This window comes from Panthera leo, chromosome B1 (assembly GCF_018350215.1).
Source record: "Panthera leo isolate Ple1 chromosome B1, P.leo_Ple1_pat1.1, whole genome shotgun sequence".
Lineage (NCBI taxonomy): Eukaryota > Metazoa > Chordata > Mammalia > Carnivora > Felidae > Panthera > Panthera leo.
The window spans coordinates 147,063,391-147,077,649 of record NC_056682.1 but is presented as its reverse complement, the minus strand read 5'-3'; the positions used below and the strand labels follow the sequence as shown (position 1 = coordinate 147,077,649).

Sequence of the window (14,259 nt, the reverse complement as noted above, 5' to 3'; positions counted from 1 at the left end):
CTGTTAAGTAGCTTTAATTAAATCAACTGGTGTTTGTACCGAAATGCATGAGAATCCACAGGTGTTAGGTACTAAGTGAAATAAAGATAAATATCATATGATTTCACTCATAGGAGGAATTTAAGAAACAAAACAGATGAGCATAAGGGAAGGAAAAATAAAAGGGAGGCAAACCATAAGAGACTCTTAAATACAGAGAACAAACTGAGGTTGCTGGAGGAGTGTTGGGTGGGGGATGGGCTAAATCGGTGATGGGCATTAAGGAGGACACTTGTTGGGATGAACACTGGGTGTTATATGCAAGTGATGGATCACTAAATTCTCGTGAAACCAATGCTACACTATATGTTAAGTAACTTGGATTTGAATAAAACTTAAAAATTAAAAAAAATTCAAAATAACGATGCAAAAAAAGGGAGGGAAATTAGATCAACTACATAAGATTTAAAATGGTTTTGGAACCATTTTTTCTAGAAATTCAACCTTGGGCTTGATAGAAGCAAGGAAGGCAGCTCAAAAGAGTCAACTGAGAAAGTTTAGAATTAAGGGTAAAAAGCTCTCAAATAACCTGTAGAGGAAGCTGTTGTACCATGTATCTTACAGATAGACTACTCAAAATATGTTTCTGATTTAAAAAAAAAAAATTGTTCACTTATTTATCCAGAGAATACCTATATCTTATAAGCCTAAGCAGATGTTAATCATTATCTAATGGTTGAAAAAACAAATACTGAAGTTAATTTGCAATATGATTATTACAAATTGATTCCTTACTCCAGGGAGTGCTGCTAAATGTTTTCATACCAGTTGAACCCACTTTGATTCATGTAATTAAATACTAGCTAGAATGAATGATAAATGACACAGTCTGTTCTTGAATGTTCCATGTGGTTATAAAGAAGGCAATCTGGACTTTGATACAGCCCCAGTAAATATTGGCATAATCTCAGTGACTCTGGTGAAATCACTTTGACATCAAGTGACCCCTAAGCACTAAATGTTTACAAATTAATGGAATTTTTGCTTTTGCAATAGCCTGTCCCATTTCTTTCTATATTGTGAAATATTCTGGTAAGTTGTGTCTAATTCTATCTAGATTTTGAAAACTTGATTTATTTTTAGGAAATTGGTATTGCTTTATGTACCTCCTCTCTCTCAACAGAGCTAATAGTATTAATAAATGAAACAGGTTTTGAAGACCTACTCTGTACTAGGTGGTTGGATTCAGTAGTGAATATACAATGGAGAGCAAAATACTCCTTCTGCCCTCATGGAATTTTCAATCTAGTTGAAAATAGACAGACCATAAGGTACTACTGTCCTGGTACAAACTTTGCTAAAAAATGTATTTTGAATGCTTGAACTACTGCTACAGTATTTCTCTAAAACAAATTCCGGTCCCCTATAAAAGCCATTTATATACCAGGAGCAATGGCTGTACCCTAAATAACATTGAATTGAATAAATGCTTATGTAGGATGCTAGAAACTGTATTAATGTTGCTATTTTCCTTTTTTGTTTTGGAGAATCATAGGTTTTCAGAGCTCCGTGGAGCATTATATATTGTTTTAATTTTATTCCTTTGGCATTTTCCTTTCCATCATGCACTGACAGACTCATTGGTGTCAGAAAATGTCCATATATTTGGGGGGGGAGGTGTGTGAGTGTGAACTTAGAAATATGATTTGTAGCATTTATTTAAACTAAGCAGACTATATATTGATTTCAGAATAGTGATTTTACTTGAGAAATTGAGCCTTGCTGGACTGGTTTAGGAAGCTTCCCTAGTTATTGGAGATAAAACTACTGATTTATTGCTAGAATCCCTGTTAATGAAGCAGTGGTGAATTAAAACTTGATTTCATTTTTTTCAGGCTCTTTTGGTTCTCATTTCTATTGTTTTTTTTTTTTTTTTTAATAGTAAAACACTGATCTGGTCTTTCACATTGATAATGATTATAGGCCAGTGTGCAGTTTTCTGGGTTTGAGTCCATAGAAAGAAATTCAATCCTTCTAATACTAAACCTAGAACTCTACATGACCTCTATAGATTAAACAATTTAGAGGAAATGAAATGTCCTTCTTAGGATGCCATCAGAAGAACAAATAAAGCTTCATTTTATATTTTGAAAATTAAACGGTAGGAGATACGGGTCAGTGAGTCAGTTCTCTAGAAATGACAGTTGTGGTAGAGAGTGGCCTCATGGACTTCACTCAAATTCAACGTCCGTGGGTCTACTGTAGTGGTCTCACCAAAGTCTCAAAGGAGGGCATTCTTTCTACATCTTCTTGCACTGCCCCTTCCCTTTATAAGTTGGGTACCTTGTCATCTACAAATGCTTTTGCAGGGGTGAAGATCAGGGAGCAAGTTTCATATTCCCACTTTTGGGATACTTGAGGGCGATATGTTCTACATCTTGATGTGGAAATTTGGAATGCATTGTATAGCCTTCAGGAATAAAAAGGTGCTATGCCAAAACTCAGAAGACCCCGATACTTAAGGAACTGAAGTCTGGTGGTAGAGATAAGCATGTCATACCAGTAGTGATCATTGCCCAAGAAGAGATTGAAACAAAGCATTATGAAACTTGAGAATGGAAGGGAGAGCTTTTAGAAACCCTCAAGAAAGGAACTATTACCTGAAGTGAATCATGAATAATAGGCAGGATTTTAACAGGAGTAAATGAATTGGGAGAAGTATTTGTGTGGAGGGTACAACTTGAAGAGCTGTCTTAAGTTAGAAAATCATAAATCCTACTTGGAAAATGAATAGTCCAATAAGAGAACTGAAGTATGATACTTAAACACAGACTTAATAGTCAAAGTTTTAATTTTAAGGTATGGGGTATCCATTGAAATCTATTCCTGTAGGGGAATTCAAGAAAGAGTAATCTTGGGCTTAAGGTAATCAATAGTATCTTTTTCATAAGGTTCTTCTACATTAATCTATGTAAAAATGCTTAACACCTCTCCTGCCTAATGTGTTAAAAACTTTTTATAGCAAAATTCAACTTTTCATAGCAAAATCCAATTATGGTATATATTATCAGATATTCTCTACTCTGGTGATATAGATATTCTGTGATTTGTTCCAGTCCTCCTTGCAGGAGATAGGTTAAGTTACTTTCTGGTAAGAGGAATATGAAAGAGAAGATAAAAATAGAAACTCTAAGAAATCAGCGAAATGAGTCAATGTGCACCCCAGTCATCTCCTGGCCAGCTTTCACTGGATCTGACAAATAAAATGGTAGCTCATCAACCATGAGATGCCTTGCCTCACTTCTCCTTTTCTCTGGGAAGTCTCAACTTGTCACAGGGCCCAGAAACCTACTGTATGAGACTTCTATTGCTACTGTAACAAATTGCCACAAATTTAGTGGTTTAATCAACACAAACTTACTGCCTTACAGTTCTGTTGGGTAGTCTGGCCAAGGTCTCCTTGGGCTAAAATCAAAGTGCCAATAGGACTATGTTCTTCCTGGAGGTTTAAGGAGACCATCTGTTTCCTTTTCTACTCCAGCTTCTAGAGGCAGTAAACATTTCTTGGGACCAGGCCATCCTCTCCATCTTCAAAGCTAGAATTTTGCATCTTTTTTCCTTAGTCACCCTTTCCTCTGACTCTTCTGCTTTTCTTCCACCATAAGCACCTTGTGATTGCATTGACCCCACCAGGTAATCCAGCATTATTTTTCTATTTGAAGGTCAGCTGATTAGCAACCTTTTTTCCATCTGCAACCTTAATTCCCTTTTGTGATGTAACCTACCTATTTACTCACAGGTTCTGGACCTTAGGCTCTAGACATTTTTAGAGGGCTCCATTCTGCTTACCATTTGCTCATTCCTATTTCAGCCTGAAGTTGTACTTACCATTAGGTGGCTTTAAACAGACTAGAATTGGGGTGGATTTGTATTAGATAGCCTGATCCCTGAAATCCTACCAGCTGGCTGTACAAGCTCAAAGTGATCATTTCATTAATCTCTCAGTAGTGATCCTGACTTTTATGTAATTCATCTTTTGGACTCCAGTTACCAGATTGTCAGGTTGTGTATTGTATTCTAATATGAACCAAGTGGGGAAGAGATAAGAGGTAGGGATTTGGTCGGAAGCCATTACAATAACCATGCAAAGGGGGAACAAGGGCCTGGACAAAGACCGTATATGGAAATGTAGATATGAGAGGTAGTGTTCACAGGGTTTGAGCTTAAATACACATAGGAGGTAAAGGAGAGAGGCAAAAGGGAATACGGAGGAGGTTCCTATAGTGGAATGCTCTGTATAAGGCTGATTTACTTCAGGGCTGAAATTGGTAGAATATGGACATGATTGAATATAGATAACAAAAAAGAAAACAACAAAACTCAGGAAGTCTCTGCAGGATTGGACATCAAGCAATTCCAAGGTTATGGTACTGGGAAAACAGGGAAGTTAGAAGACAGAGCCAGTCCTATGGAGTATGAACTAGAGTTTGAATCAGTTCTGGATGACCATAGTAGGCAGAGTGAACTTGACTTAATTCCCCCTAAACAGGTGCTAATGAACTGTTTTTCTCTTTTGTCCTTAGGTTAGTGAGAGATTGTTCAGATATCTGTCCCATGAGAGGCGGCAAAACCATGATTTCAAGCATTATCTTTGTAAACCTAACTAATCTAGGTAAAATTCTGATTCTGCCACTTATTAGCTTATTTTCCTTGGATAATTTCTCTCACTTTCAAAGTGGGGATAATAGTACTGAGTTGATCAGGGTGTTGTAAAGATGAAATTTATTCAAAAGATTTTGAACATGCTGACACATTATGAATATTGGCTATAGTTAGTGCATAGACTCTAATGTTTCACATTGGATACTTTATAAATCTTATAATTTTACAGAGTATACTACTTCCAGGATATCTATTATATGTCCTAGTTGACGTTTAATTTTCCTTAAATAATCAAAACTACCTAACAATCCTAACTTTCTGATTTTACGCAAAAAATCTGTTGAACACATACTACATGTCAAGTAGTCTTCTAAAACTTGGAATTAAGCAAGGAACAAAAATAAACTCCTTGATTTCCTGGAGGTTGTGTTCTACATTTTATATTTATTATAATACACAGCTGGTGATCAGATAAGGTGAGGAGTACTAAAAAGAAAAATCAAGGTTAAAGGGATAAGGAAAAATGGAATAGTCAGTGCTATTTGAGATAGGTTGGTCAGGGAAGCCTCTTATGTATATGAACTTGGAGCAGACACTTGAAAGGAGGTGAGGAGGGGAGCCATGTGGATATCAGGTGGATCAGTGTTCTAAGAGGAGGGGGGGAGCTAGCACAAGCTCCTTAGGTGCAGAGCACATAGTGTGTGGGATAGTGTGGAGGTCAGTGTGACTTTAGCAGAGTGAACTGGAAGGGGGGAGGGGACAGAGCAGGGTAGTGGTGGGCAGAAAAAAACAGGTTAAGTGGCCATAGACACCTAGGGAGAAGGGTAATAGACACCTATTAAGGATTGTTCATCTCTTGGGGCACCTGAGTGGCTCAATCGGCTGAGCGTCCAAATTTGGCCAAGGTCATGATCTCATGGTTAGGTTCGTGAGTTCAAGCCCCTCATTGGGCTCGCTGGTGCCCTCTCAGAGACTACTTTGGATCCTCTGCCGCCATCCCCCTCTGCCATCTGGTGTCCCTACCTTGCTCATGCTTTCTCTCTCAAAAATGAGTAAACATTAAAAAAAAAATCTTCATCTCTTCCTCCTAGGTTAACCTCATGTCTGCTTAAAGCATACATACTTCTCCCTATACTAGCCATATGGTGGTGAGTGTGTACCTGGCTTTGTTACCTAACAGTGGAGTGTAACTTTGCTATTAATTTCCAGGGAAGTTAACAGTGCCTTTGTGATAAAGTTAGCTACCTCTCTGACTTCAGCTGCTCCTCCTTTTCCCTCAAAAAGAGCTAAGCCTCTTTTGTGCCTTTTCTCTGGCTGCTTTGTGAACTTGATTCAGGCCATACTTGTTCTAAGACTTTTATACCTTTGTTCCTTCACCTTGAAACACACTTCTAGATCTTTTCATGGCTGTCTCCTTTTCATCATGTAGACCTCCTATCCTGGGTCACCCCCTCAATAACCATTTATGTAGGTTTTGGAGAGAGGATACAAAGACCTATCTAAGAAAACAGAGAAGATCTCTACGTATCCTAAATTACTTCTCTGACATTCTGCGCAGCGATCCTCTTGAATCAAGCTTAGAGCAACTTATTTTTAACATGGCTGCTGATGAAGGTGGAGCTTGTGGAAAAGAGAAGTGGTGATTCAGTGGTGATTTGGGAGATTGGGATAACCCACATTGTCTAGGGCTGTTCTGACAGGCAAGCGGGAGAAGGATAACTGCAGCTCCCCCACAACTCAAAGAACTTACTTTCTTCCTTACTTTCTTCTTGCTATTTGATACCCCATCTAGTAACAGTACATATGTTGAGAATGAGATACTTCAAGCAAAAAGGAAAATGTTTGTAATAATCGATCCTGCTCTTGCCAACAGCTCCTATAAAATGCAGAGGCTTATTTCCCGTAGCATTATTTCCTTAGTAATTGTGTAGCTGTGTCAGCCTTCCTGCTGCTTTCTTGGGGAGAGGGAGAGATAGATTTTAGATTTCAGTCCTGAGGAAAGAAACTTGAGTGGAGAGGTGATTGGCATACACAGAACTCTTGCCTCTCATGGGGTAGCTAATGTGGAGGTATTTTTATGACTCCATCCGGATTTGGCATACTTGGTAAGCCCTTTTCTCCCAAGATGTACCCAAGAGCTTGTGCACTAAGTCTCCAGGGCCATTTGATAGGACAGGATTGGCCTGACTGGAGCCGCTATTCATGTTGAGCTGCAGCAGTATCCATCTTAAACCTGAGGTTTCCCAAAGAATACTTCCATGGTGTCTGGACACTTCAGGAAAGAGCCCGTGTGTTTGGGAAACTGGGTGAAGTAAGGTTTCTTTCTTGTATGACTTCTTGGAACCTTAACAAAGACATGGATTGTAAACCAACCAAGAGAGACTAATGTATGGCTTATTTCTTATATGTGTTTGGCCATAAAACTTTTCCTAACATGAGTCTTGAATGAAATATACTTTGGAAAAAGATCTTCTAGATACATGTTGTGGATTGTTGATCAGCTCTCTAGAACTATAATCGAACTGCAACACATACCTATTGTCTACCATCCAAGCCTCCTCTCAACTCCATTTATTTTATATACATACATATATATACGTATGTGTGTGTGTGTGTATGTATGTATATATATATATATATATATATATATATATATATATATATATATATATATATATAAAATATAGTAACTTTCTGCTAGAAGAGAGCCTACCTAGCTCCCTAATAAATCATTGACTTCGTCATTTGGGTCATGCTCAGGACTGGTGGGTCAGGAGTACTATTTCCAAATATTGGACATTTATTACTTATAAATGTATTTTATGTCTTGGGGGTTATCATCTGACCTTTGGAATCTAAGTAATCTGAAGTTCATTGTTAAGCTTCCTTTAAGGTCTGAACTTAATTGAAGTTCTCAGGATCCATTTCATTAGAGCCTGAGGGAGTGCTGAATGTCAAAATAGAGGTTGCAGAATACTGTTTTCCAGGGGACGTTTGTGATCCTTTGGGAAGCCAATATGCACTTACAGAGTCAGCAGTCCAAAATGATGACCCCTGCCCTATGCTGGGCATCCACATACAATCCCAGGACCTAGCCATTACTAGATCTTCTGTGTTTTGAAGATCTTGATGTGAACGTATTTCAGTAGGATTTCTCAGGTTCGTATATGCCCCAGGGAAACCATAGGCAAAGGAGTAAGCTTTCAGGGTTTCCTGGGACGTGGCCTATTTAGAGCTCTTGTAAAGGACACAATTTATACCCCATGAGATCTCAGACTTTGTAGTCGAGCATAGGATCTGTAGCTTACTTAAAAATCTATAAATGAGGTGTGCCTGGGTGGCTCAGTTGGTTAAGCATCCGACTTCAGCTCAGGTCATGATCCCATGGCTTGTGGGTTCAAGTCCCACGTGGGGCTCTATGCTGACAGCTCAGATCCTGGAGCCTGTTTCAGATTCTGTGTTTCCCTCTCTCTCTTTGCTCCTATCCCACTCTCAAAAATAAACATCAAAAAAAAAAAAAAAAAAATATATATATATATATATATATAGAACTTAAAATGTAAAATAACTTGGATAAAAGATCAAGGAAAAGTGAATGTACAGAGAAGAGGAATAAAGTTATTCATGTCACAGTAACTGGTAATTTCTGGGTTATACATCTTGTTCTATTGGTTAGATATGTTGTTAATATGAATACTACCACATGACTTGAGTGAGGCTGCTCACAGATAGCACTAAATGTAAGTTTCACTTCTCCAAGATGAATGCAGATTTCCTTAGAAGCACTAAAGAATCAACCAGAGAAGGAAATTGGAAAGGATTATGAATTTGAAGCTTGGAAACTTTTCATGAAGTCGCATGCTTCTATTTCAGCTTCTATCATTTAAAAACATTTTTAAACGTTGCTCAAAGACGAGATGCCATTTGGAGAATATTTAAAAAAATTTTTAACGTTTATTTTGAGAGTGAGCCAGCAATTGGGGGAGGGTCAGAGAGAGAGAGTGGGAGAGAGGGAGAATCTCTGTGCAGAGCCCAATGCAGGCCTGGATCTCACAAATCATGAATCATGACCCTTGCCTATACCAAGAGTCAGACGTTTAACTGACTGAGCCATCTAGGTGCCCCTCCCATTTAAAGAATATTAATGAAAAATCTAAAACATGGTTATCAAGATAATTAAGCTATATTCTTTCATGTGGATGTTTTAGAAACTATAATGCACTTTCAAATATTAAACATACACAGAATTCCTTAAAGAGGATCTAGGATCTTTGCTGACTTCACGCATCATTGATAGAATGTATTATGCTCTCAAAGACCATCAATCTTTGAAGTCTAGGGGGAAAAGTGCTCATTGATTGACCACAGCTTCCATTTGCATTATCTTCTAACAACTGAATTTCTAATTTCAAGCGATTCTCTCCAAATCTTGGCTCTCAAAAAAATCAAAGAAGGACAATAATCTTCTCAATTTTCTTTTCTGAGATTCTTGATTTCTTGTCTATTCCAATTAAATGCTATATGCCACATTTGAGCTCACATTAGTGCCTTTTTGATTCTATCCTTTCTCAACATGTTTACCAACTCTGTTCTTATATACCAACTCTCTGTTCTCTAATTTTTGTATAACTTTTCAAAAGGGTAATGGAAAATCAGACTACTAAGAGTTTTTATAAATGATCACACCAATGGAAGTCTTACCTCTTTCTAGAGCATGCACAAATGCTACAGCAAGCAGAAGAACCAGGATTCTCTTCATTTTTCTGCTGGTGAGTTCTGCAGCACCCCGTCTCCTGTATGTCACCCAGTAAAAGTGACAGCCCAAAGTAACCAATTCCCTTTTACTAAGATTCCTGACTATGAACCAATCAATTATTAATCTCTACACAGAAGCAAGGGCAGTCATCCTTGGACCATAAGAGATAAAATAATATCAATCAAGACAAATAGACACCCTGGGGGAAAATGTAGAAGATTTTAATCATTAACTTTGTCAAACTGCAAGAGTCAGGGTATATATAGAATTTTTCCCCCCACTGCTGCTTTTTACTAAAATGTACTTAATGTATTAATGGGCACATTTCCCACCTGCCCTGTGAGTTAAGCATCTTGGGACTGTCTCTACCCTTCTCATGTATAAATGGAAACTTGGAGGTTTCTCTCTATTGGTCTGCCTTTCTTTAAATGTACAACAAGTAAGGATTATCTTTAAAATATCACAGACTAGTTGTTTTTAAGTCCTAAGGGGGCAGGGAGAGAATGAGAAGCCAACTTATCACCCATTCCATAATTTTAATGTTTTAAAATTTTATTGAATACAGTGGGATAGTACTTCATGTCCTATATTACACTTTTTAAAGCACTGACCTACATATTAAAAATAACTCTTGAAGGGCAAATAACTAGGGGTGATGGAGGTGGTGGTGGTAAATGCCCCAAATCCCAAAAGTTAGTGGCAAATGTTGGACTCCCTGGAGCTCATTTAAAGTTCTTTCTACAAACACTCTACAATTAATATGTTTGGGAATAGTATAACTTGAGAGTTCATAGTGGCCTTGTAGAATGCAGAAGAGGGAACCAAGCCCCAGATAGATTTTGTAAATTCTCCAGAAAGGCATAGTTATCATTCATCCCATCGTTGGAATCAGGTCAGTCCCTGGGTCTTGGAGTAGCCCTCTTTTCAGGAAACTGAGTCAGGTAAGGGTTGGGTACATAAGCTATGAAATCAAATCCTCCCTCAGCTCCTATTGACCCTATAGCCTTGGGAAGTTTTGTTTAAGCCTGATTTTTTTTCTCCTATACAAAGTAGTGATAACTCTTAGTACCTTTGTCACAAGATTGTTGTGAGCTTAATGAAGATAATCCATGTACAGAGTTTACCATGACATCAAACCCATAATAACATTAATGTTCTCTATTACTGTTGTTTACATTAGCTATTACTCTTATTTTAGCTGTTGTCCAATTTCTTTGCTGGCAGAGCTCTCCAAACTGAGAAGATCACTGGAACTCAGCAGAATATTTTAAAGCCAACACTGTATCTTGGCTTTAGGACCATCACAGACAAGTAATTTAGAATTTCAGTAATGATTTAGTAGCAAAGGATTAATTACATGGGCAGATTCCTTCCAAATCTTGGTAAACTGCACTAAACAGTTACATTTTTAGTCTGATCCACCATCTATATTGAAAATAGTAGGGTTTTAGGTTCAGAAAATGGAGTCCTGTTAGTTGGAAAAAGATCTCTGCTTTGATCTTGTTTAGTTACTGCTGTAAGGCCAATGGACATCTATGTGGTAAAGGAGATTAAAAGATACTACAAACCTTGCTAGAGACCATATGGGAAGATAGTCTTGCACTTCAAGAACCAACTCTATAGTGTTGAAAGATGAATTTTCTGCCGCCTCAAAATCTTCTAAACTTTTCCTTTGGCTAAACTACTGGTTTATTTTGTAAGTTAATTAAAAAATGTTTTAGTCTTACTGTGAATTATTTGGAAATCCACTCTAAATTAGGGCCAAAGAGTTTAAAAATAACTGAGAAGCCCAGACTTGAGAATAACTGATAAGTTCCATTAAGATAACACAACATACGTTCTTAGTTTACTTAACAGTATTTCAGTCCTCTTTTGATTCATTCAAAGATAGACTATATTGTTTCCTATTAAATTTGCCACAGAGTTTAAGATCAGCCTGTTCTTTCACTTAAAAAATAACTTTATCTCTGCTTTTGCAATAACCTCTATCACTTCTGTTTAATGACAAACTACATGTAACAAGAATTGCAACATCTCATTTAGGAGTCCTCTTGAGTAATCTCTACACAAGCTGCCAAAAACATTCTCTTGGTTGAGTTTCTTTTTCTAACTGAAAATTAGCTCTCACCTGCTAATAGCTAAATATATGAGCCTTTGCTCAGTATTATTTGTGTATCACTCTTTAATCTTTCAAGTGTTCATTGCTTATAACTATTCTAAAACTGGGAAGAAATAATCATAATTGGCTTAAATGAGAAGTCTCATGTCGCAATGACTACTAGTAAGTCAGATGAGGACAAAAGGTGAAAACAGCCAACTGAAATCTGCTACTGTATTATAGTAGCAGTTATGGCCACTTAAATTTATTATTGAAATATATTTTTAAACAGATTTATTAAATATTTAAGTAGAATTTTACAGTAGTTGTCTTGCCTATAAAGAATTGGTTGGGACACTTGACTGGCTCAGCTGGTAGAGCCATGTGACTTTTGATTTCAGGGTCATAAGTTTGAACCCTACATTGGGTATAGAAACTACTTAAAATCTTAAACACTACTTCTTTTTTTTATCTTGTCACTGGATTTAGAAGGAATGTAGGTTTTTCACACAAAAAAAAATAGTTCTAGGCAAAATTGTGAAACAAAGCCCATCTTTGCTTCTTTACCTATTATGCTCTTTTACTAACTCTTAGACCATATACTCTTTACCAGAGCAGTATCTTGAACATTTTTATGATCCTACAGGCTGTTTAGAAATTGTCCCATTATAGTATGATAGTACAAATGACCTTCTTCAGAATGATTTCATTTCCCAGAGTGTTCTTTTCATTTAGATTCTCTTTAATAGTATAAAGTGCATTATCAGTATCTTGCCCTGATGAATGACCTGATGAGATGGATGTTAGTAGCATAAAGTATGTAATTATCCTTAAAGTTGATGTGCAGAGTAGGAATTGAACACAACCTAGATTGCAGGGTATTTTTTTTTTTATTAAGCTCTTTAATTTCAGTATAAATACAGTATTATAGTAGTTTCAGGTGTTCAATATAGTGATCCAACAATTCAATATATCACCCAGTGCCCATCACCAGAAGTGTACTCCTTAATCTTCATCACCTATTTTACCCATCCCTCCACCCACCTCCCTTCTGGTAACCATCAATTTGTTTCCTGTAGTTAAGAGTCTGTTTCTTGGCTTGTCTCTTTTTCCCCCCTTTGTTCATTTGTTTTTCAACTTCCACGTATGAGTGAAATCATATGGTATTTGTATTTCTCTAACTTATTTTGCTTATCATGATATTCTCTACCTCCACCCATATTGTAGGAAATGGCATGATTTCATTTTTTTTTCCATGTCTGAGTAACATCCTTTTGTGTACATGTACTACATCTTCTTTATCCGTTTATCTATTGATGGATATCTGGGCTGCTTCCATAATTTATCTGTTGTAAATAATGCTGCTATAAACATAGGAATACATGTATTCCTTTGAATTCGTGTTTTGGCATTTTGGGGGACAAATATCTAGTAGCACGATTACTGGATTATAGGGTAGTTCTGTTTTTAACTTTTTGAGGAACCTCCGTACTGTTCTCCAGAGTGGCTATACAAGTTTGCATTCCTACCAACAGTGCAAGAGGGTTCCCCTTTGTCTACATCCTTGCCAAAACCTTGTGGCTTCTTGTATTTTTTACTTTAGCCATTCCGACAGGTGTGAGGTGACATCTCATGGTACTTTTGATTTGCCTTTCCCTGATGACGAGTGATGTTGAGCATCTTTCCATACATCTATTGGCCATCTGTATGTTGTCTTTGGAGAAATGTCTGTTCATGTCTTCTCATTTTTTAATTGAGTTTTGTAGGTTTTTTGTATACTAACCCTTTTTCAGATAGGTCATTTGCAAATATTTTCTCCCATTCAGCAGGTTGCCTTTTAGTTTTGTTGATTCTTTTGTGCAAAAGCTTTTTGTTTTGATGTACTCCCAATAGTTTATTTTTGCTTTGATTTCCCTTGTCTCAGGAGACCTATCTAAAACCCTTTGCTCTGGCTGATGTCAGAGACCATTCTTTCTGTGCTCTCTTCTAGGATTTTTATGATTTTAGGTCTTATATTTAGGTCTGTCTTCCTTTTTGAGTTTACTTTTGTGTGTGGTATAAGAAAGTGGTCCAGTTTCATTCTTTTGCATGTAGCTGACCAGTTTTCCCAATATCATTTGTTGAAGACACTGCTTGTTTTCGGTTTTTTTTCCCCCTCATTGGACGTTCTTTCCTGTTTTGTCAAAGATTAATTGACCAAGTAATTGTGGACTTAGTTCTGGGTTTTCTACTCTTTCTACTTTGATCTATGTGCCTATGTATGTGTCAGCACCATACTGTGTTGATCACTGCAGCTTTGTAATGTAACTTGAAGTCTGGAATTGACACTACCAGCTTGGCTTTTCTTTGTAAAAGTTACTTTAGCTGTTTGGGTTCCATACAAACTTGAGCATTTTTCTAGCTCTGTGAAAAATGCTGCTGGTATTTTGATAGGGATTACAAAACCGTATAGTATTCTGGGGTAGTATATACAGTTTCACAATTTTTTTCTTCCAATCCATGAGTATAGATTGTCTCCATTTCCTTGTGTCCTCTTCAATTTCTTTCATCAGTATTTTATAGTTTTCAGAGTATAGATCTTTCACTTCTTTGGTTAGGTTTATTCCTAGGTATCTTAATATTTTCAGTGTAATTGTAAGTGGGATTGATCTTTTTTTTTTTTTTTTTTGAGAGCGCTGTAAGTGGGGATGGTGGGGAGCAGTAGAGAAAGAGAATCTTTAGAAGGCTCCAAAGTCAGTGCAGACCCTGACACGAGGCTCAATCC

General features: G+C 37.1%; 1 protein-coding gene across 1 annotated transcript in view; it reads right to left on the bottom strand.

Annotated features, from left to right (window-relative positions):
• GC (GC vitamin D binding protein) overlaps positions 1-13,102 on the bottom strand; it is a 34,976-nt gene extending 21,874 nt beyond the window's left edge. The window contains exons 1-2 of the mRNA XM_042936708.1: positions 13,094-13,102; positions 9,343-9,523 (exon numbers count right to left, since the gene is read on the bottom strand). Coding sequence (XP_042792642.1) covers positions 9,343-9,523; positions 13,094-13,102 — 190 coding nt within the window. The remainder of the gene's footprint in view (positions 1-9,342; positions 9,524-13,093) is intronic.
• Between the last annotated feature and the right edge of the window lie 1,157 nt (positions 13,103-14,259).